The sequence below is a fragment of the Engystomops pustulosus genome, chromosome 1 (genome assembly GCF_040894005.1).
Source record: "Engystomops pustulosus chromosome 1, aEngPut4.maternal, whole genome shotgun sequence".
In the NCBI taxonomy this organism is placed as follows: Eukaryota; Metazoa; Chordata; class Amphibia; order Anura; family Leptodactylidae; genus Engystomops; species Engystomops pustulosus.
Window position 1 is genome coordinate 22,998,966 of NC_092411.1, and position 23,978 is coordinate 23,022,943.

General features: G+C 44.2%; 1 protein-coding gene across 1 annotated transcript in view; it reads right to left on the bottom strand.

The window, feature by feature from the left end:
• The window catches only part of C7 (complement C7), a 40,671-nt gene extending 16,959 nt beyond the window's left edge, over positions 1-23,712 (bottom strand). The window contains exons 1-9 of the mRNA XM_072135558.1: positions 23,542-23,712; positions 19,568-19,629; positions 8,489-8,555; positions 8,103-8,244; positions 7,512-7,653; positions 6,834-6,972; positions 5,998-6,135; positions 4,358-4,601; positions 16-129 (exon numbers count right to left, since the gene is read on the bottom strand). Of these exons, the coding sequence (XP_071991659.1) occupies positions 16-129; positions 4,358-4,601; positions 5,998-6,135; positions 6,834-6,972; positions 7,512-7,653; positions 8,103-8,244; positions 8,489-8,555; positions 19,568-19,629; positions 23,542-23,697 (1,204 nt within the window). The 5' untranslated portion in view covers positions 23,698-23,712. The remainder of the gene's footprint in view (positions 1-15; positions 130-4,357; positions 4,602-5,997; positions 6,136-6,833; positions 6,973-7,511; positions 7,654-8,102; positions 8,245-8,488; positions 8,556-19,567; positions 19,630-23,541) is intronic.
• Positions 23,713-23,978: the final 266 nt, after the last annotated feature.

Genomic DNA, 23,978 nt, shown 5'->3' on the forward strand with positions numbered 1-23,978 from the left:
CGGTCTGATACCTACCTGAGGAATCTCTGATTGCATCAGACAACTTTTTGCATTCCTTAGTTGATGTCTTGAAGAATAAAAATCCGCTGCTGGTGGAGATGCACTGCTGAAATTCCATCTGGGATCCCTCTGGACAACAAATAAATCACATATTTGGGTTGAATTACTAAGTGTCATGGAGGATGGTGATGATGGGGTAAAAGGTAGAATTGTAATGTCCAACCATGATATTTGATAATACAGGCATTCCCCGAGTTAAGTACATGATAGGTTCCTTGAGTTTGTACTCAAGTTGAATTTGTATGTTGAAGTTGGAACTGTGTATTTTATAATTGTAGATGCAGACAAAAATTATTTTTGTCCCAGTAACAATTGGATTTTCTAAATTTTTTGCTGTATATAGACCAAGAAATATCAATAAAGCTTCATTACAGACACCTTACAGCTGATCATTGCAGCCTGGGACTATAGTAACATCCAGAGACTTCACCAGAGGTCACAGGGGGCAGAGGGGTCCGTCTTTAACTAAGGGTCGTCTGTAAGTCGGGTATGCACTGTTGCACAGGTATTTAAGAAGTGTGTGCGCTAGTATTTTGGTGCACGTGATAGTTTTTTGGCCCAGCTGTGCCGGCTTCCATGCGACAGAAATCGAGGGACGTGTCGTCGGACAGTCCGACTGATTTGGAATGAGCGCGGTATTTGACTTTCAAATTGTGTCGAAAGCCCAAGCACTTACATGCACCAGGAAGAAGAAGGTGAACTACGGGGACCTGAGTGGGGAAGCGACACATGCAGGATATCAGGAACACGATGTTAGTGAATCGCCGGACAGTGCATTATAGTCGGACAATGCACTTTCTGTGACCGGGTAACTAAATGTGCCCCTATGTGTGATGATGGTGGGAAGAGATTATAACATGATAGGGATCTGTCCCCTCACCTAACATTAATGTTTTCCCTAGAATATGGCAATGCTCTGTTACTCTGTTATTCCTCCTGTTGTGGAGTGGTCTGGTTTCGGTATTGGTTTTGTGGTGATGAAGATAGGGAAACAACAATATAATGAGTAAAAATAGGCTCCTCTCACTTAAAATACTTGAACCAGGGATCGAAAAGAACCAGGTCCTATTGTAAAACTTAATTGCACGATGGGAAGATGCTGGGAAATTCTATACGGAGGTCCGGAAAAGGTGCTGTCCTATATAATGAAGGTCACATCCGGAAACCCCCATCTTGCTTTACACATCAATGAAATATGTGGCATAATTTATATTTCGGCCACAGGGTTTTCCCTAATAACTCCATTCAGGTCTCTGCTGAAGGTATACTGAATGGAACCCTGGCAACAGGGCCCAATGTAATAATTCCCAGAATATGATTATTATTATCTTCATGATTAGTATGTATGAGTGCGCGACATTATGGGGTAAAAGATGGAAGTAAGTTTGTGGGATGCCCGCATGGCAAAATATCATCATAATAAAATTTTCAGGCATAAAGGGTATTGTAAAAACCCTGGGTCATAAAAGCCCATTAGCATGCGTCTGACCACCCTCATGTCTTACGTCTTCACAGACAGGAGGGTGTGGGGGATGTGGACTTTTGGGGCTCTCTAGAGGATAGATTGCACCAACACATCATGTATTAAAGGGGTATTCCGGAAATAAGAATGTGTGATACAAAAACCCAGAATGCTATAAATACAACAGAACTCAATGTCATTAATCATAAAATGTAGCTTAAATAGTTTGCTTTTATGATTTACAAAATTTTATGGGCTTTCTAAAGGCGGAATTATCACCAAGATGGCTGCCTCCTACAACAACAACTCCCATGATCACTCCAGTGTCATCACTGGACACAGAGCATAAGAGGGATGACTGTTACTAACAGACTGTCCTGCTCTGTTACCATAGTAATGATGTGTAACTGCCATCACTGCACATTACACACTGAGATGACGTCTCGCCACAACACTGGCCATACTGGATGCACTGCAACCAACCAACTACAGCCAAACATAGTGGTGATCACATGACCTGCCCAGGCAGGTACAGGACATGTGATGTGGACATGTGACCAGCGGCATCTTCTGTCCTGTGTCTCCTCCACAGGGACAAAGTCACAGGACTAATTAAAGGGCCAGTCGTATTTTAATTCTCCATCATAGTATACACTCACCGGCCACTTTATTAGGTACACCATGCTAGTAACGGGTTGGACCCCCTTCAGAACTGCCTCAATTCTTCGTGGCATAGATTCAACAAGGTGCTGGAAGCATTCCTCAGAGATTTTGGTCCATATTGACATGATGGCATCACACAGTTGCCGCAGATTTGTCGGCTGCACATCCATGATGCGAATCTCCCGTTCCACCACATCCCAAAGATGCTCTATTGGATTGAGATCTGGTGACTGTGGAGGCCATTTGAGTCCAGTGACCTCATTGTCATGTTCAAGAAACCAGTCTGAGATGATTCCAGCTTTATGACATGGCGCATTATCCTGCTGAAAGTAGCCATCAGATGTTACAGGGTACATTGTGCTCATAAAGGGATGGACATGGTCAGCAACAATACTCAGGTAGGCTGTGGCGTTGCAACGATGCTCAATTGGTACCAAGGGGCCCAAAGAGTGCCAAGAAAATATTCCCCACACCATGAAACCACCACCACCAGCCTGAACCGTTGATACAAGGCAGGATGGATCCATGCTTTCATGTTGTTGACGCCAAATTCTGACCCTACCATCCGAATGTCGCAGCAGAAATCGAGACTCATCAGACCAGGCACCGTTTTTCCAATCTTCTACTGTCCAATTTCGATGAGCTTGTGCAAATTGTAGCCTCAGTTTCCTGTTCTTAGCTGAAAGGAGTGGCACCCGGTGTGGTCTTCTGCTGCTGTAGCCCATCTGCCTCAAAGTTCGACGTACTGTGCGTTCAGACCTGCTCTTCTGCCTACCTTTGTTGTAACGGGTGGCGATTTGAGTCACTGTTGGCTTTCTATCAGCTCGAACCAGTCTGCCCATTCTCCTCTGACCTCTGGCATCAACAAGGCATTTCCGCCCACAGAACTGCCACTCACTGGATGTTTTTTCTTTTTTCGGACCATTCTCTGTAAACCCTAGAGATGGTTGTGCGTGAAAATCCCAGTAGATCAGCAGTTTCTGAAATACTCAGACCAGCCCTTCTGGCACCAACAACCATGCCACGTTCAAAGGCATCAAATCACCTTTCTTCCCCATACTGATGCTCGGTTTGAACTGCAGGAGATTGTCTTGACCATGTCTACATGCCTAAATGCACTGAGTTGCCGCCATGTGATTGGCTGATTAGAAATTAAGTGTTAACGAGCAGTTGGACAGGTGTACCTAATAAAGTGGCCGGTGAGTGTATGTCCACAACAGTTTCCTGCTATGGGGAGTAAAATTTTAAATAACTACTAATTAGTTATTAGCTTATATTTTAATGACCCATTTGAATATGAATTATGCTTATTCCTGGAATATCCCGTAAATTCTGTTTTATCCCTTTTATTTAAACTTTATTTTTTGCTTATTTTACGTTATGTATGATAATTCCATTATTTGTAAGCCCTGTCCTCTTTGATAATAAAACTTCACTTTAATAAGACCCTTCTTGTGTTCTAACAATTCAAATAACTCAGAAGAGACGTTAGCCAAATGGACTGCTTAATTAGTGAATGTAATATTGTATTTGGGCATGGTCTATACAAGGTGGCTCTTAAAGCCTTATATATGAGTAGTAGTGGCAGCTAAAATCAGGTTTTGGAGGGCGGAGAGCTGTCAGAGGATGGTCCAATGTAACCCGACAGACTCCCTTCCTGAACCCAAGTCTGTGAGGGGGTCTGTATTTATTTCGTTGTTTGGTTCTGAAGGACTCCATTTAGTGGATCTGGCGCCTGTATTATTTAGGGTCTGGGGTGTGTAATTTTTCAGGGGGACTACAATGGGGTCGTTATTTCTTAGGGCAGTGGTTCTCAACCTCTCTAATGCTGTGACCCCACAATACAGTTCCTCATGCTGTGGTGACCCCAAACCATGCAACTCGCAGTAAAAACACATTAAAATTGCGGCTCCGATGGCTTTAGGCGACCCCCGGTTTTGGTCGTTCGACCCCCGCTGGGGTCCCGAACCCACAGGTTGAGAACCACTGTCTTAGGGTATCTGCTCTGGGGTGTGTCCAAACAATAGATCCCTGCACTCCCACATTCTTCTCCAATTGAAGGGCAGTGTCCATTGGACTGCGGGGACTAGACTGTGATGTATGCATTAACTCCTTATTGTTTGCAGGCCACCACAGATGTTCCCATCATTGATCCACTAGTAATTATTGTACCGTATTTTGCCATCTTCTCATATTCGAGATAAAACCGGAACTCGTATTCTCCACCAAGAGATCCTGAAATCAGATAATGGGTTCCGTAGCGATCTATCAGCCTTCGGTAGCTGGTGTAGTCATAGATGGAGGGGAGTTTGACGAGTTCCTTCCAGAATGCTTCCGCCAGCAGTAAATATTCTGGATTGTTGTTGATGAATTGTGCCACTTCTATGTGATTCCTGATAACCAAGAACTGGTAAATCTGTGGGCCAAGAAATCATCACATAAAGACAAAATAGTCAGAGAAGGGTTTATGGTACAATAGAACAGAGCCCTCCCCCAATATTGTCAATGCCCCTGCATGTAGCCTAACAGAACCAGCGGCTACACAGTGCAAAATGGCCTCCAATCTACAGATGAAGGTGACAAGAAGACAGAGGGGGTATTCAGCTGCAGTATTATGTGGATCTACCATATATATATGCGAGTATAAGCCAACCTGAGTATAAGCGGAGACCCCTAATTTTAAAAAACCTATTGACTCGAATATAAGCAGAGGGTGGGAAATGCATTGGTCACAGCCCCCCCCCCAGTACATAGCCTGCCAGCCCCTGTAGTATATAGGCTGCCAGCCCCTGCTCCCCAGTATCTAGCCTGCTAGTCCCAGACCCAGCATTTAGCCTGCCAGCCCCTGTGCCCGAGTATATAGCCTGCCAGCCCCTGTGCCCGAGCATATAGCCTGCCAGCCCCTGTGCCCGAGCATATAGCCTGCCAGCCCCTGTGCCCGAGCATATAGCCTCTCAGCCCCAGTGCCCGAGTATATAGCCTGCCAGCCCCAGTGCCCGAGCATATAGCCTGCCAGCCCCTGTGCCCGAATATATAGCCTGCCAGCCCCAGTGCAGGGGGCTGCCGGAAAGGTGAGTTTTGAGTTGTTGTTTTTTTTTACTCAAGTATAAGCCAAGTTTGGGTTTTTCAGCACATTTTTTTGTGCTGAAAAACTCGGCTTATACTCGAGTATAAACGGTATGTGCTTCTCTTGATATAGGGTGCAGTAATTAGACCAGTTGTTTTACATTACTGGGAACAGCTCTTACACTATGGATAGTCCACCACTCCAGCAGCTACAAAGAACAATACAATGGATATTATATCCGATGACTGCGTTACTAATGTGTAAGTGTTTATGAGCTGCAGGCAGGCACACCACATTGGGGCACATTTACTTACCCGATCCATTCGCGTTCCAGCGGCGGCTTCTCTGACGAGCGTTTGGGTCTTCCGGCGATTCATGAATGTCCTGTGCCCGATGTCCACCAGGTGGTGCTGCTGCGCCGAAGTCCGCCGATGTGCCCCGGAGTTCATCGTCTTCATCGTGGAGCATGTGAGTATGGCCCGTGCGATAATTTTTTTTTTTTTTTTTAAATGCGGCGGTTTTTCCGAATCCGCCGGGTTACCGTTTGCCCCCCCCCCCCTGATTTCCGTTGCGTGCATGCCAGCGGCGATGCGCCACAAACCGATCGCATGCGCCAAAATCCCGGGGCAATTCAGGGAAAATCGGCGCAAATCGGAAATATTCGGGTAACACTTCGGGAAAATGCGAATCGGGCCCTTAGTAAATGACCCCCATTGAGTTGGTATCTGTGCAAGGTCAAGTTCACCTTTTCTTTATTGAAAGTGAAGGTACGAGTCTCATCTTTGTTCCCGGCATAGTTGGATTTTACGTGTTCCTCAGTTTCTTTCACATATGACCAGCTGCTGTTATAGAAATCATAGCTGAAATCATTCTTTGCTTCCACCTGAAAAAAAAAATAGAGAGAGAGTTTGGGAAATGCCACTATATTAAACTTCCCCTTTTATGTGGGTCTTTAACTGAAGACTAGTGATATGGGAGGCAGAAACACTAACAACAAGCTGCACTGCCGTCTACGAGACCATTGTCTTCACAGGCTGCACTGCCGTCTACGAGACCACTGTCTTCACAGGCTGCACTGCCGTCTACGAGACCACTGTCTTCACAGGCTGCACTGCAGTCTACGAGACCACTGTCTTCACAGGCTGCACTGCAGTCTACGAGACCACTGTCTTCACAGGCTGAACTGCCGTCTACGAGACCATCGTCTTCACAGGCTGCACTGCCGTCTACGAGACCTAAATGTCTCAGTAGTGATCACATATATAATCTTTGTGTATGGTCTGTAGACTTTTTGCAGATGTTTATCTCTTCATAGGGCAGTAATGGACAGGAGCAGGAGGACAATGCTAGCTAGAGGAAACTCCATTTCTATAGTGAATTATCTGAAGTGTTTTACATCAATCCATATGAAGAACAGAATGTTTAATCTATCCTATTACTAAAAGAGTGTAGGTTTATAACGGTTCATACAGTACAGAGGTCAGCACACCAGTAACATCTTGAGTGTGTCCTTCGTAGAGATATGGACAATCCCTGCCTCGTGTTACGGATGTCCAATGAGTAAATCCACCTTAAAGTTACCTTAAATGTGTAGCTGAGGACGTTGTCACTTAACCTGTAGAACTCTCTGCCATCACCACTGAACACTTTACGGCACTTTCCTCCAAAACCCCTTGTGTGGATGACCCCAATCTTCAGCTTCTGGCTGGTCACATCATAACTGGATGCAATGTAGGAGAAGAGAGAATGATCCAGACATGTCACCAGCAATATATCTCTCCTTTATACTAGCTTCTAAGGGTAAGGTAAATGTTCCTATAATCGGAATAATGTTACTATGAATGGAGCATCCTCTGTAAACTACCTGTTGGTTCCTCTGCTTATAATGCCAACATGTGGTCCCCTCTGATCACTGTGTCTTTGAGATATTGAGGTTTTCCACCTGACCCTTACCACTCACAAAGCCCCCATTCCCTCTTTTGCCCTTGTTCCTGCCACTGTTAGATCGACCCCCTTTTCCTCCTTCCTGGAACGCGGCTTTACATATTGGCTATATGTTCCTTGCTCTGGTGCAATTGAGAACATAAGACAAAGTTTCTTTGCCTCCACTAGTTCTTTATACTAGGACAGTGTGATCCCTACACCCCATGATGTACACAGAGCAGTAACACAGCATCCCCAGTCTTTGTACATTCACTTTCATACACCCAACAATTCTGCATCCATCAATATGCTATAAAAAGCCACGTCCTGCCTTACCCCAGTCCGGTCATCTCGGTATTGGGGGGATATTTATCCGTATCACACACTTTCTGGCGCTCATCACAATGGTCCTCATCGCTGCTGTCCTCTTCACAGTCATGGTCGCCATTACACACCAGGGATCTACTGATGCACTGACCTGGCACAAAGTAATGGAGATCATCATGTCTCCAGCACCACAAATTATACAGAATAATGTGAGGTCTGAGGACAGATTTATATCTATAGCCCCCCCCCCCCCCTTTCATGCCAGGGGTTTTTCTATAAGCAAGTACATATATTTCTGCTTTGCAATTTCTCCCTAAAAGAAGCAGATAGAGATTTGGAGTCTAATTACACCATGAAACCTCGCAGGACTAGAACATTACACTTCACAAGAAGTCTTTTTTTTTTGTAAGACCCCCATCCAAACCTTCCTGTAATAGGAGGTCACAAGGACAGACCCATCGGAGACGGTCCCTTGTCCTGGCTCCGGACCACCACGACTGTTTCTTATGTAATGGAGCATTTAGTAATGGATGTGGCTCTCCTACTTGTTGGTCCAGCTGGTTTTCTGCTTTTTCCTCCTTTACATCATAAGAACATTACCTGAAAAGCACCGAAACCGATCCCCGCAGCCGTCTTCTATTGGGCATCCCCTGGTGGGGACGCAAGGCTGTGTTTCATAGGAATTCCCTGTGCATTCAAGACCCCCATACTGGGCATAGACCTCCACGGCTCGCCTGCGAGTCTGTAGGAAAAATTGGGAGAATAAAAGTCACTTCAAAGAGGATTTTACTTCAAAGTAGATTTATCCTAATAAAGAGATGGCAGATTGCCCACATGAAGATTTTGCAGGACTTCTAACGTTCTTGGAATCTGTCGCTGACAATGTTCACTGATAAGAGGCTCCATCCAGACATATATGTGGGTGCCAGATGTCACAGATCAAACCCCTATAACACTGAGATGCCCGGATTGAGGAGGTGACTTACCTGTGTCTTAGAACAACCATCACATTCTGTCCAAGGTCCATAAGGGCCCCATTTGCAGTTCACGCTTCTGTAACGGGATAATATTTCCGGGTTAAACGTGTGACATATTTATTACAGAGACTCAACAGAATTGTATTGCACCCTTTATCTTAAAGGTGTACCAAAAATTGGTGCACACTTCCTGAGCAGCGCACAGTGCACCACATTAATGAAGACCGTGTGCCAGTATTCAATAATCTAGAGCATTCTGCACATTAGTGACTGCACTTCTTTTAATAAATGTTGTCCATTGTGTTTGTGGAAGCCAAAAACCCTGCTGTACTTTCCATATATATATAAAAAAAGAATGTTTGTAGCTCAAATATGTCCTCCCCTATACAGACAATACAGGAAAAAGTGTGTGTCTCCAATATGTCCTCCCCCTATACAGACAGTACAGGAAGGAAGTGAGTGTCTCCAATATGTCCTCCCCCTATACAGACAGTACAGGAAGGAAGTGTGTGTCTCCAATATGTCCTCCCCTATACAGACAATACAGGAGGGAAGTGTGTGTCCCCCAATATGTCCTTCTCTATACAGACAATACAGGAAGGAAGTGTGTGTCTCCAATATGTCCTTCTTTATACAGACAATACAGGAAGGAAGTGTGTGTCTCCAGTATGTCCTTCCCTATACAGACAATACAGGAAGGGAGTGTGTGTCTCCAATATGTCCTCCCCTATACAGACAATACAGGAAGGAAGTGTGTGTCTCCAATATGTCCTTCCCTATACAGACAATACAGGAAGGAAGAGTGTGTCTCCAATATGTCCTTCCCTATACAGACAATACAGGAAGGAAGTGTGTGTCTCCAATATGTCCTCCCCTATACAGACAATACAGGAAGGAAGAGTGTGTCTCCAATATGTCCTCCCCTATACAGACAATACAGGAAGGAAGTGTGTGTCTCCAATATGTCTTTCCCTATACAGACAATACAGGAAGGAAGTGTGTGTCTCCAATATGTCCTTCCCTATACAGACAATACAGGAAGGAAGTGTGTGTCTCCAATATGTCCTCCCCTATACAGACAATACAGGAAGGAAGTGTGTGTCTCCAATATGTCCTTCCCTATACAGACAATACAGGAAGGAAGAGTGTGTCTCCAATATGTCCTTCCCTATACAGACAATACAGGAAGGAAGTGTGTGTCTCCAATATGTCCTCCCCTATACAGACAATACAGGAAGGAAGTGTGTGTCTCCAATATGTCCTTCCCTATACAGACAATACAGGAAGGAAGAGTGTGTCTCCAATATGTCCTTCCCTATACAGACAATACAGGAAGGAAGTGTGTGTCTCCAATATGTCCTCCCCTATACAGACAATACAGGAAGGAAGTGTGTGTCTCCAATATGTCTTTCCCTATACAGACAATACAGGAAGGAAGTGTGTGTCTCCAATATGTCCTCCCCCTATACAGACAATACAGGAAGGAAGTGTGTGTCTCCAATATGTCCTCCTCTATACAGACAATACAGGAAGGAATTGTGTGTCTCCAATATGTCCTCCTCCTACACAGACAGTACAGGAAGGAAGTGTGTGTTTCCAATATGTCCTCCCCTATACAGACAATACAGGAAGGAAGTGTGTGTCTCCAATATGTCCTCCCCCTATACAGACAATACAGGAAGGAAGTGTGTGTCTCCAATATGTCCTCCCCTATACAGACAATACAGAAAGAAAATGTGTGTCTCCAAAATGTCCTTCTCCTATACAGACAATACAGGAAGGAAGTGTGTGTCTCCAATATGTCCTCCCCTATACAGACAGTACAGGAAGGAAGTGTGTGTCTCCAATATGTCCTGCCCTATATAGACAATACAGGAAGGAAGTATGCGTCTCCAATATGTCCTCCCCTATATAGACAATACAGGAAGGAAGTGTGTGTCTCCTATATGTCCTTCTCTATACAGAAAGTACAGGAAGGAAGTGTGTGTATCCAATATGCCCTCCCCTATATAGAGAATACAGGAAGGAAGTATGTGTCTCCTATATGTGCTCCTCTATACAGAAAGTACAGGAAGGAAGTGTGTGTATCCAATATGTCCTCCCCTATATTGACAATACAGGAAGGAAGTGTGTGTCTCCTATATGTGCTCCTCTATACAGACAATAGAGGAAGAAAGTCTGCGTCTCCAATATGTCCTCCCCTTTACAGACAATACAGGAAGAAAGTGTGTGTCTCCAATATGTCCTCCCCTATACAGACAATACAGGAAGGGAGTGTGTCTCCAATATGTCCTCCCCTATACAGACAATACAGGAAGGGAGTGTGTGTCTCCAATATGTCCTCCCCCTATACAGACATTACAGGAAGGAAGTGTGTGTCTCCAATATGTCCTCCCCCTATACAGACATTACAGGAAGGAAGTGTGTGTCTCCAATATGTCCTCCCCTATACAGACAATACAGGAGGGGAAGTGTGTGTCTCCAATATGTCCTCCCCTATACAGACAATACAGGAAGGGAGTGTGTCTCCAATATGTCATCCCCTATACAGGCAATACAGGAAGGGAGTGTGTGTCTCCAATATGTCCTCCCCCTATACAGACAATACAGGAAGGAAGTGTGTGTCTCCAATATGTCCTCCCCTATACAGACAATACAGGAAGGAAATGTGTGTCTCTAATATGTCCTCCTCTATACAGACAATACAGGAAGGAAGTGTGTGTTCCAATATGTCCTCCCCTATATAGACAATACAGGAAGGAAGTATGTGTCTCCAATATGTCCTCCCCTATATAGACAATACAGGAAGGAAGTATGTGTCTCCAATATGTCCTTCTCAATACAGACAGTACAGGGAGGAAGTGTGTGTCTCCTATATGTCCTCCTCTATACAGACAATACAGGAAGGAAGTGTGTGTTCCAATATGTCCTCCCCTATATAGACAATACAGGAAGGAAGTATGTGTCTCCAACATGTCCTCCCCTATATAGACAATAGAGGAAGGAAGTATGTGTCTCCAGTATGTCCTCCCCAATACAGACAATACAGGAAGGAAGTGTGTGTCTCCTATATGTCCTTCTCTATACAGAAAGTACAGGAAGGAAGTGTGTGTATCCAATATGTCCTCCCCTATATAGACAATACAGGAAGGAAGTGTGTGTCTCCAATATGTCCTCCCCTATACAGACAATACAGGAGGGGAAGTGTGTGTCTCCAATATGTCCTCCCCTATACAGACAATACAGGAAGGGAGTGTGTGTCTCCAATATGTCCTCCCCTATACAGACAGTACAGGAAGGAATTGTGTGTCTCCAATATGTCCTCCCCTAAACAGACAATACAGGAAGGAAGTGTGTGTCTCCAATATGTCCTCCCCCTATACAGACAATACAGGAAGGAAGTGTGTGTCTCCAATATGTCCTCCCCTATACAGACAATACAGGAAGGAAGTGTGTGTCTCCAATATGTCCTCCCCTATACAGACAATACAGGAAGGAAGTGTGTGTCTCCAATATGTCCTCCCCTATACAGACAGTACAGGAAGGAAGTGTGTGTCTCCAATATATCCTCCCCTATACAGACAGTACAGGAAGGAATTGTGTGTCTCCAATATGTCCTCTCCTATACAGACAATACAGGAAGGAAGTGTGTGTCTCCAATATGTCCTCCCCCTATACAGACAATACAGGAAGGAAGTGTGTGTCTCCAATATGTCCTCCCCTATACAGACAATACAGGAGGGGAAGTGTGTGTCTCCAATATGTCCTCCCCTATACAGACAATACAGGAAGGGAGTGTGTGTCTCCAATATGTCCTCCCCCTATACAGACATTACAGGAAGGAAGTGTGTGTCTCCAATATGTCCTCCCCTATACAGACAATACAGGAGGGGAAGTGTGTCTCCAATATGCCCTCCCCTATACAGACAATACATGAAGGGAGTGTGTGTCTCCAATATGTCCTCCCCTATACAGACAATACAGCAAGGAAGTGTGTGTCTCCAATATGTCCTCCCCTATACAGACACTGGAGGAAGGATGTGTGTCTCCAATATGTCCTCCCCCTATACAGACAATACAGGAAGGAAGTGTGTGTCTCCAATATGTCCTCCCCTATACAGACAATACAGGAAGGAAGTGTGTGTCTCTAATATGTCCTCCTCTATACAGACAATACAGGAAGGAAGTGTGTGTCTCCTATATGTCCTTCTCTATACAGAAAGTACAGGAAGGAAGTGTGTGTATCCAATATGCCCTCCCCTATATAGACAATACAGGAAGGAAGTATGTGTCTCCTATATGTGCTTCTCTATACAGACAATACAGGAAGGAAGTGTGTGTATCCAATATGTCCTCCCCTATATTGACAATACAGGAAGGAAGTGTGTGTCTCCTATATGTGCTCCTCTATACAGACAATAGAGGAAGAAAGTCTGCGTCTCCAATATGTCCTCCCCTTTACAGACAATACAGGAAGAAAGTGTGTGTCTCCAATATGTCCTCCCCTATACAGACAATACAGGAAGGGAGTGTGTCTCCAATATGTCCTCCCCTATACAGGCAATACAGGAAGGGATTGTGTGTCTCCAATATGTCCTCCCCCTATACAGACAATACAGGAAGGAAGAGTGTGTCTCCAATATGTCCTCCCCTATACAGACAATACAGGAAGGAAATGTGTGTCTCTAATATGTCCTCCTCTATACAGACAATACAGGAAGGAAGTGTGTGTTCCAATATGTCCTCCCCTATTTAGACAATACAGGAAGGAAGTATGTGTCTCCAATATGTCCTCCCCTATATAGACAATACAGGAAGGAAGTATGTGTCTCCAATATGTCCTTCTCAATACAGACAGTACAGGGAGGAAGTGTGTGTCTCCAATATGTCCTTCTCTATACAGACAGTACAGGGAGGAAGTGTGTGTCTCCTATATGTCCTCCTCTATACAGACAATACAGGAAGGAAGTGTGTGCCTCCAATATGTCGTCCCCCTATACAGACAATACAGGAAGGAAGTGTGTGTCTCCAATATGTCCTCCCCCTATACAGACAATACAGGAAGGAAGTGTGTGTCTCCAATATGTCCTCCCCCTATACAGACAATACAGGAAGGAAGTGTGTGTCTCCAATATGTCCTCCCCTATACAGACAGTACAGGAAGGAATTGTGTGTCTCCAATATGTCCTCCCCTATACAGACAATACAGGAAGGAAGTGTGTGTCTCCAATATGTCCTCCCCCTATACAGACAATACAGGAAGGAAGTGTGTGTCTCCAATATGTCCTCCCCTATACAGACAATACAGGAGGGGAAGTGTGTGTCTCCAATATGTCCTCCCCTATACAGACAATACAGGAAGGGAGTGTGTGTCTCCAATATGTCCTCCCCCTATACAGACATTACAGGAAGGAAGTGTGTGTCTCCAATATGTCCTTCCCTATACAGACAATACAGGAGGGGAAGTGTGTCTCCAATATGCCCTCCCCTATACAGACAATACATGAAGGGAGTGTGTGTCTCCAATATGTCCTCCCCTATACAGACAATACAGCAAGGAAGTGTGTGTCTCCAATATGTCCTCCCCTATACAGACACTGGAGGAAGGATGTGTGTCTCCAATATGTCCTCCCCTATACAGACAATACAGGAAGGAAGTGTGTGTCTCCAATATGTCCTCCCCTATACAGACAATACAGGAAGGAAGTGTGTGTCTCTAATATGTCCTCCTCTATACAGACAATACAGGAAGGAAGTATGCGTCTCCAATATGTCCTCCCCTATATAGACAATACAGGAAGGAAGTGTGTGTCTCCTATATGTCCTTCTCTATACAGAAAGTACAGGACGGAAGTGTGTATATCCAATATGCCCTCCCCTATATAGAGAATACAGGAAGGAAGTATGTGTCTCCTATATGTGCTCCTCTATACAGAAAGTACAGGAAGGAAGTGTGTGTATCCAATATGTCCTCCCCTATATTGACAATACAGGAAGGAAGTGTGTGTCTCCTATATGTGCTCCTCTATACAGACAATAGAGGAAGAAAGTCTGCGTCTCCAATATGTCCTCCCCTTTACAGACAATACAGGAAGAAAGTGTGTGTCTCCAATATGTCCTCCCCTATACAGACAATACAGGAAGGGAGTGTGTCTCCAATATGTCCTCCCCTATACAGACAATACAGGAAGGGAGTGTGTGTCTCCAATATGTCCTCCCCCTATACAGACATTACAGGAAGGAAGTGTGTGTCTCCAATATGTCCTCCCCCTATACAGACATTACAGGAAGGAAGTGTGTGTCTCCAATATGTCCTCCCCTATACAGACAATACAGGAGGGGAAGTGTGTGTCTCCAATATGTCCTCCCCTATACAGACAATACAGGAAGGGAGTGTGTCTCCAATATGTCCTCCCCTATACAGGCAATACAGGAAGGGAGTGTGTGTCTCCAATATGTCCTCCCCTATACAGACAATACAGGAAGGAAGTGTGTGTCTCCAATATGTCCTCCCCTATACAGACAATACAGGAAGGAAATGTGTGTCTCTAATATGTCCTCCTCTATACAGACAATACAGGAAGGAAGTGTGTGTTCCAATATGTCCTCCCCTATTTAGACAATACAGGAAGGAAGTATGTGTCTCCAATATGTCCTCCCCTATATAGACAATACAGGAAGGAAGTATGTGTCTCCAATATGTCCTTCTCAATACAGACAGTACAGGGAGGAAGTGTGTGTCTCCAATATGTCCTTCTCTATACAGACAGTACAGGGAGGAAGTGTGTGTCTCCTATATGTCCTCCTCTATACAGACAATACAGGAAGGAAGTGTGTGCCTCCAATATGTCGTCCCCCTATACAGACAATACAGGAAGGAAGTGTGTGTCTCCAATATGTCCTCCCCCTATACAGACAATACAGGAAGGAAGTGTGTGTCTCCAATATGTCCTCCCCCTATACAGACAATACAGGAAGGAAGTGTGTGTCTCCAATATGTCCTCCCCTATACAGACAGTACAGGAAGGAATTGTGTGTCTCCAATATGTCCTCCCCTATACAGACAATACAGGAAGGAAGTGTGTGTCTCCAATATGTCCTCCCCCTATACAGACAATACAGGAAGGAAGTGTGTGTCTCCAATATGTCCTCCCCTATACAGACAATACAGGAGGGGAAGTGTGTGTCTCCAATATGTCCTCCCCTATACAGACAATACAGGAAGGGAGTGTGTGTCTCCAATATGTCCTCCCCCTATACAGACATTACAGGAAGGAAGTGTGTGTCTCCAATATGTCCTTCCCTATACAGACAATACAGGAGGGGAAGTGTGTCTCCAATATGCCCTCCCCTATACAGACAATACATGAAGGGAGTGTGTGTCTCCAATATGTCCTCCCCTATACAGACAATACAGCAAGGAAGTGTGTGTCTCCAATATGTCCTCCCCTATACAGACACTGGAGGAAGGATGTGTGTCTCCAATATGTCCTCCCCTATACAGACAATACAGGAAGGAAGTGTGTGTCTCCAATATGTCCTCCCCTATACAGACAATACAGGAAGGAAGTGTGTGTCTCTAATATGTCCTCCTCTATACAGACAATACAGGAAGGAAGTATGCGTCTCCAATATGTCCTCCCCTATATAGACAATACAGGAAGGAAGTGTGTGTCTCCTATATGTCCTTCTCTATACAGAAAGTACAGGACGGAAGTGTGTATATCCAATATGCCCTCCCCTATATAGAGAATACAGGAAGGAAGTATGTGTCTCCTATATGTGCTCCTCTATACAGAAAGTACAGGAAGGAAGTGTGTGTATCCAATATGTCCTCCCCTATATTGACAATACAGGAAGGAAGTGTGTGTCTCCTATATGTGCTCCTCTATACAGACAATAGAGGAAGAAAGTCTGCGTCTCCAATATGTCCTCCCCTTTACAGACAATACAGGAAGAAAGTGTGTGTCTCCAATATGTCCTCCCCTATACAGACAATACAGGAAGGGAGTGTGTCTCCAATATGTCCTCCCCTATACAGACAATACAGGAAGGGAGTGTGTGTCTCCAATATGTCCTCCCCCTATACAGACATTACAGGAAGGAAGTGTGTGTCTCCAATATGTCCTCCCCCTATACAGACATTACAGGAAGGAAGTGTGTGTCTCCAATATGTCCTCCCCTATACAGACAATACAGGAGGGGAAGTGTGTGTCTCCAATATGTCCTCCCCTATACAGACAATACAGGAAGGGAGTGTGTCTCCAATATGTCCTCCCCTATACAGGCAATACAGGAAGGGAGTGTGTGTCTCCAATATGTCCTCCCCTATACAGACAATACAGGAAGGAAGTGTGTGTCTCCAATATGTCCTCCCCTATACAGACAATACAGGAAGGAAATGTGTGTCTCTAATATGTCCTCCTCTATACAGACAATACAGGAAGGAAGTGTGTGTTCCAATATGTCCTCCCCTATATAGACAATACAGGAAGGAAGTGTGTGTCTCCAATATGTCCTCCCCTATATAGACAATACAGGAAGGAAGTATGTGTCTCCAATATGTCCTTCTCAATACAGACAGTACAGGGAGGAAGTGTGTGTCTCCAATATGTCCTTCTCTATACAGACAGTACAGGGAGGAAGTGTGTGTCTCCTATATGTCCTCCTCTATACAGACAATACAGGAAGGAAGTGTGTGTTCCAATATGTCCTCCCCTATATAGACAATACAGGAAGGAAGTGTGTGTATCCAATATGTCCTCCCCTATATAGACAATACAGGAAGGAAGTATGTGTCTCCAGCATGTCCTCCCCTATATAGACAATAGAGGAAGGAAGTATGTGTCTCCAGTATGTCCTCCCCAATACAGACAATACAGGAAGGAAGTGTGTGTCTCCTATATGTCCTTCTCTATACAGAAAGTACAGGAAGGAAGTGTGTGTATCCAATATGTCCTCCCCTATATAGACAATACAGGAAGGAAGTGTGTGTCTCCTATATGTCCTCCCCTATACAGACAATACAGGAGGGGAAGTGTGTGTCTCCAATATGTCCTCCCCTATACAGACAATACAGGAAGGGAGTGTGTGTCTCCAATATGTCCTCCCCTATACAGACAGTACAGGAAGGAATTGTGTGTCTCCAATATGTCCTCCCCTATACAGACAATACAGGAAGGAAGTGTGTGTCTCCAATATGTCCTCCCCTATACAGACAATACAGGAAGGAAGTGTGTGTCTCCAATATGTCCTCCCCTATACAGACAATACAGGAAGGAAGTGTGTGTCTCCAATATGTCCTCCCCTATACAGACAATACAGGAAGGAAGTGTGTGTCTCCAATATGTCCTCCCCTATACAGACAGTACAGGAAGGAATTGTGTGTCTCCAATATGTCCTCCCCTATACAGACAATACAGGAAGGAAGTGTGTGTCTCCAATATGTCCTCCCCCTATACAGACAATACAGGAAGGAAGTGTGTGTCTCCAATATGTCCTCCCCTATACAGACAATACAGGAGGGGAAGTGTGTGTCTCCAATATGTCCTCCCCTATACAGACAATACAGGAAGGGAGTGTGTGTCTCCAATATGTCCTCCCCTATACAGACAATACAGGAGGGGAAGTGTGTCTCCAATATGCCCTCCCCTATACAGACAATACATGAAGGGAGTGTGTGTCTCCAATATGTCCTCCCCTATACAGACAATACAGCAAGGAAGTGTGTGTCTCCAATATGTCCTCCCCTATACAGACACTGGAGGAAGGATGTGTGTCTCCAATATGTCCTCCCCTATACAGACAATACAGGAAGGAAGTGTGTGTCTCCAATATGTCCTCCCCTATACAGACAATACAGGAAGGAAGTGTGTGTCTCTAATATGTCCTCCTCTATACAGACAATACAGGAAGGAAGTGTGTGTCTCCAATATGTCCTCCCCTATATATACAATACAGGAAGGAAGTGTGTGTCTCCAATATGTCCTCCCCCTATACAGACAATACAGGAAGGAAGTGTGTGTCTCCAATATGTCCTCCCCTATATATACAATACAGGAAGGAAGTGTGTGTCTCCAATATGTCCTCCCCCTATACAGACAATACAGGAAGGAAGTGTGTGTCTCCAATATGTCCTCCCCTATACAGGCAATACAGGAAGGAAGTGTGTGTCTCCAATATGTCCTCCCCCTATACAGACAATACAGGAAGGAAGTGTGTGTCTCCAATATATCCTCCCCTATATAGACAATACAGGAAGGAAGTGTGTGTCTCCAATATATCCTTCCCTTATATAGACAATACAGGAAGGAAGTGATTGTTTCCAATATGTCCTCAACTAAAAAGACAATACAGGACGGGAATATTGCTGGTTCTCCTCTTCAACCCATTAATCTGTTTTGATGTATAATAACACTATATCCCTCTCGTACACTTTTATAGAGAAAAGATTTTGGACAATCTCTTCCTTCCTCCTGTATATAATCCCTCCCTGTCCTACCGCCACCATGTCACACGCGGCAGTAATCATCATTATCGCTGAGTGTTAGTAATTAGATCTGCATTTAAAGTGGAGACAACACAGTGGATATTCCGGGTAATTATCCGTCGCATTTATCGGCAAACATTCCTGCAAATAGATTCTTTTTTTTGTGATTATAATGTTTTTTTTCACATTCACATTTTTTGGTTGTTGCAATGTGTTAGCATCCACAGATGAGCACCTCAGCAGTGCCATCACAGGCCTCTAGTATTTGCCCCCATCAACAGAGACCCCGGCATGAGAGGCAGGAACTGAGGTGAATTTCATGGGAAATTTTTACAGTAGTTTATGATTTACCGTTACCGTTTCGGACTATAAAGCGCACTGGATTATAAGGCGCACCGGATTATGAGGCGCACCTGTTTATAAGGATGAGTGACCAGCAGGTGGCAGACATGTGCACAGTTCATGGCAGCTGTTGTCTGTAAGTACGGTTCATATATAAGGCGCCCTGGACTATAAGGCGCACCTTCGATTTCTGAGAAAATCGAAGGTCCGAAAAATACAGTATTATTTTGTTTTCCGGATCACCTCCCCCGATTCACCTCAAAACTGAATCGACTCCTCCCGAGATCTCCAGAAGTAGCACCAATAACAGTAGCCGACACTGAGGAGGTAAAAGATACAGGCATTACATACTGGATGTACATAGCGGAGTAATCAGTAATCTGGAGTGAGCTAATCTGTGACTCCTCAGTTTATCATGTATTCTGATTCATCCCTTTATGTGTCTTTCTAGAAGTTGTTTTTCGGATACAGAGCTCCAAACCCCCAGTATACACATAGGGGGAGATTTATCATAGGTCTTCTAGAGAAGAACTGTTCTAGTTGCCCATGACAACCCATCAGAGCTCAGATTTCATTTTCCCACAGCTGTTTATAAAATTAAAACTGAGCTTTGATTGGTTTCCATCGGCAACTAGAACAGTTTTACCTCAAAAACTTGATGATAAATCTCCCCCATAAAGTCACATGACAAGATTTTGTTACCTGCCGTCACCACTAGGAGATGTATAGGTTCCATGTATGCCAAGTGTGCAGTGTTTTCCTTAGCTCCCTCTAGTGGTGGTTCCATACAGACAGAATGAAAAGGGGCATACTATCCAACCAACCAGTATAAAGGGGCTCCAAGAAATATATAAAAATGAACCAATGCCAACTTTGTATCTAGCTATATATAAGCACAATATAATCCTCTCTACATTCACTGTGTATATAAAAATTGAAATCCCAGCTGGGTACTAGGCCATTCTACCCAAGAGCTGATCATATAGAGGATGGTCCCTAACACTGTCTGTAGTCTGCATGGTCACTGCTGCTCACAGGATCCCTGTAACACCGATTTACTAAAGTCTCCTCTACCACCATTGAAGTAAAAGTCAGCTGTGACCCCCATACGCGAGGCATCACAACTTAGGCTGCGGTCACACGTGGCGTTTTGAGCGCGTTTTTGGCCTGTTTTTAAGCAGTCCGTCAAAAACAGCATGCATTAAAAAAACACATGCGTTTTTTGAAAACGCATCCGTTATTGAACAGTTTTAATTAAGATAAAACCTTTCAAAAACGCATGTGTTTTATTGACGGACTGCTTAAAAACGGGCCAAAAACGTGTTCAAAACACCACGTGTGACCGCAGCCTTAGGGTGATGCCACACATAGTGTTTTGAACCCGTTTTGAAACTGTTTTTGGCCTGTTTTTTAAGCAAAAAGCATGCGTTATGCTTAAAAACGGGCCAATAACAGATTCAAAACGGATTCAAAACGCCATGTGTGGCATCACCCTTGGTGGAGCACGCTTGGCTCATCTAGAGCTTTCAATCATAGATGTGACAGCTGCACCTCGCTCACATGTGACCTACAGAGAAGGGTTAATGTTATCATATGTCCGGGAGTCACAACAATATTACTTCGAGCCAGAATAAGGGAATCACAAGTCAGCAACAGAGAAACTTACAGGCCACTCATCTCCATACTCTGAGATAAGCCATCACCTTTACAGACGCTGCTTTATCCATAATGTCACTGCACAGCAACGGAAGGTGGATCTATAAGTGATAGACTGCACTAAATACTGCAGCTGCACAGATCTCTCTCCTGGATTGTTACAATGGGGCAGATTTACTTACCCGGTCCATTCGTGATCCAGCGGCGCGTTCTCTGCGGTGGATTCGGGTCCGGCCAAGATTCACTAAGGCAGTTCCTCCGACGTCCACCAGGTGGCGCTGCTGCGCTGAAGTTCCACGAGGCCCGCCGAAATGCCCTGAAGTTCACCGGCCTATACCTGGTGAAGGTAAGCGCGAGTCCAGCGGCCCTTTTTTTAAAAAATGTGGCGGTTTTTCCGAATCCGTCGGGTTTTCGTTCGGCCACGCCCCCCGATTTCCGTCGCGTGCATGCCAGCGCCGATGCGCCACTATCCGATCGCGTGCGCAAAAATCCGAGGGCAATACAGGGAAAATCGGCGCGAATCGGAAATATTCGGGTAACACGTCGGGAAAACGCGAATCGGGCCCTTAGTAAATGAGCCCCAATGTATCAGTCTGGAGTCCAGGCTTTTTTTTAGCTCACAGAGCATTATCTAGACTAGATACAATTGTCTCCACTTTTAAACTGAAAGAAGGACTAGCTATGTACACGGGTACTACTTAATTGTATCCAGTGCACTTGGAGAAGTTACAGACCTGAAATATAAATCCATATATCACAGTGCTGCTGCTACTAACATCATACACAAAAGGTATAACTACACTACTCTCCAGGACAATACCTTGCACTGTCTGCAGTCTATAAGGTCACACCAGATAACAGATCCCTTTGCATGGATCTACAGCATTGACTTTACTAGACCATAAAGAAAAACTTTTTTTAGTTTATACATGAAAACAGTTATGAGAGAATATTTGGTGTGTTCTCTTTGCTTATTATTGTGGTAACATAGAACATAGTAACATAGTATGTCAGCACCCCCTGCAGTTCAGAGAGAGGCAGTGCAGCTTATCAATAATGTTATATTCCAGGTTGCAGCTGGACTTTTTGCCTTATACTGTAGTATACTAGATTACTGTGTAATTGGATAATAGTTTGCATATTTCCTGGTACAGCCATCTTTCTAACTTCTGTAATATCCATATATCTCCATGTCTACAACCTATGTCCCATGAGCTGCAACATAACTACAAGTTTCAGCATTCCCCACATTCTGTAACATATTCATATTATGAATATAATCTGCTTTACAAGACACCTGTTTATAATACAGATGGGGGTTACAGACCACTGACAGTCCAGAAATATTGGGTCTATCCCAGTATTTATACAATTTTTGTAAAAACAATTTAAAAAAAGTGCAATGTGTGACTTCTACCACCAGGATAAAGGATTGTAAACCAAGCACTTTAATGGGTGAGCCTAAGGGTGATGGCACACGTGGCGTTTTGAACACGTTTGTGGGCTGTTTTTAAGCAATCCGTTAAAAAATGCATTCTTTTTTTGAAAACAATTATCTTAATTGAAACTGGTCAAAAACGCCTGCGTTTTCAAAAACGGACTGCGTTTTTTAACGGATTGCCTAGAAACGGGCCAAAAACGTGTTCAAAACGCTACGTGTGCCATCACCATAAGGCCGGCGGCACACGTGGCATTTTGAACCGGTTTTTGAAACCGCATCCGTTTTTGTCTGTTTTCCCCCAATTATGATAATTGGTAAAAAGAGACAAAAACTGAAAAAACTGATGCATTTTCAGAAAAACGCATGGGTTTTTTAATGAACTGCTTAAAAACGGACCAAAAATTGGTTCAAAACGCCACGTGTGCCACTGGCCTAATGGGGACAGCACTTTTCATATCATTAAATATAGGATACAGCTGTTCATACAATTCCATAATCTTTACTGCCTGTGGATATTGCACTAACTCCCTAGGACTGTACAGGGATTGTAATCAATTTCATCCATCCCTGTCCCCACAATCTCACTTATTTCCTACATCACATAAACTATGGGGGACATTTATCATACATCATCGTCCAGCACTTCTGTCATACAAATCTACTTCAACTGTATCCAGTCTAGACAATGCTCTGTGAGGTAAACAGCCTGAGCTCCAGACTGATACATTGTAACAAACCAGCACCAATCTGTGTCAATATGTGCAGCTGTAGGTGATGTGTTTAGCTCACAGAGTATTATCTGGACTGTATACAATTATAAGTCGGTGGAGATTCTTTTCATTAATCTGTTGCATTTTTTTTTGGATCTGTAACATAAAGAAGTATCAGAAGTTCTGTTGTGATCCAGATTGTTACATTTCATAATTTGTTCAGTATGCAAAGCACTACAGGGTTCATCATAGGACGCTGTCTTGGATACAATCTTAGTATGGCAATGAATAAGTTATGTACATATGACTATAATGGAGCAGAGCTGAGCCTGAGCTTCTGGATGGTGCAGTGCATGAGTATTACATAGGACTACAAGTAACATTTCTGACATGTTAGGGGCACAGTGACAGAAGAGGGTCTTACCTTCATATTTGTCAGATTCCTCTGTCTGCAGCAGTGGATGTTCAGCTCTGAAGTGTCCGGTTCCCAGACCGTCCTGAGATAATCCCCTATCTGTATCCTGTTTCCTGACACTACCGCCCCCTCCCATCCTGGGGTCTGCCTCTGGTACAGGGTCATCAGTTTAGGGGATCCCAGATCCCACCTCTTATCCCATAGTCACATGGTAGGAGTGTAATACAGGGTGACACAACTATCCAGGGGATTTATCAGAGGATGGCACCCAGAGCATCCATAGCCACATGGAGGGCCTGATTTATGATATCTGTCTGCAAAAGAGGGGCAAAAGGACCCCTCGGAAGAATTTGGTACAAGACATTACCCTCTCATCACTACGCTGCCCCTTCAACACATGAATTTAATAAACAAGTGGCGAGTTCTGGAAAAGGAACCACAGAATT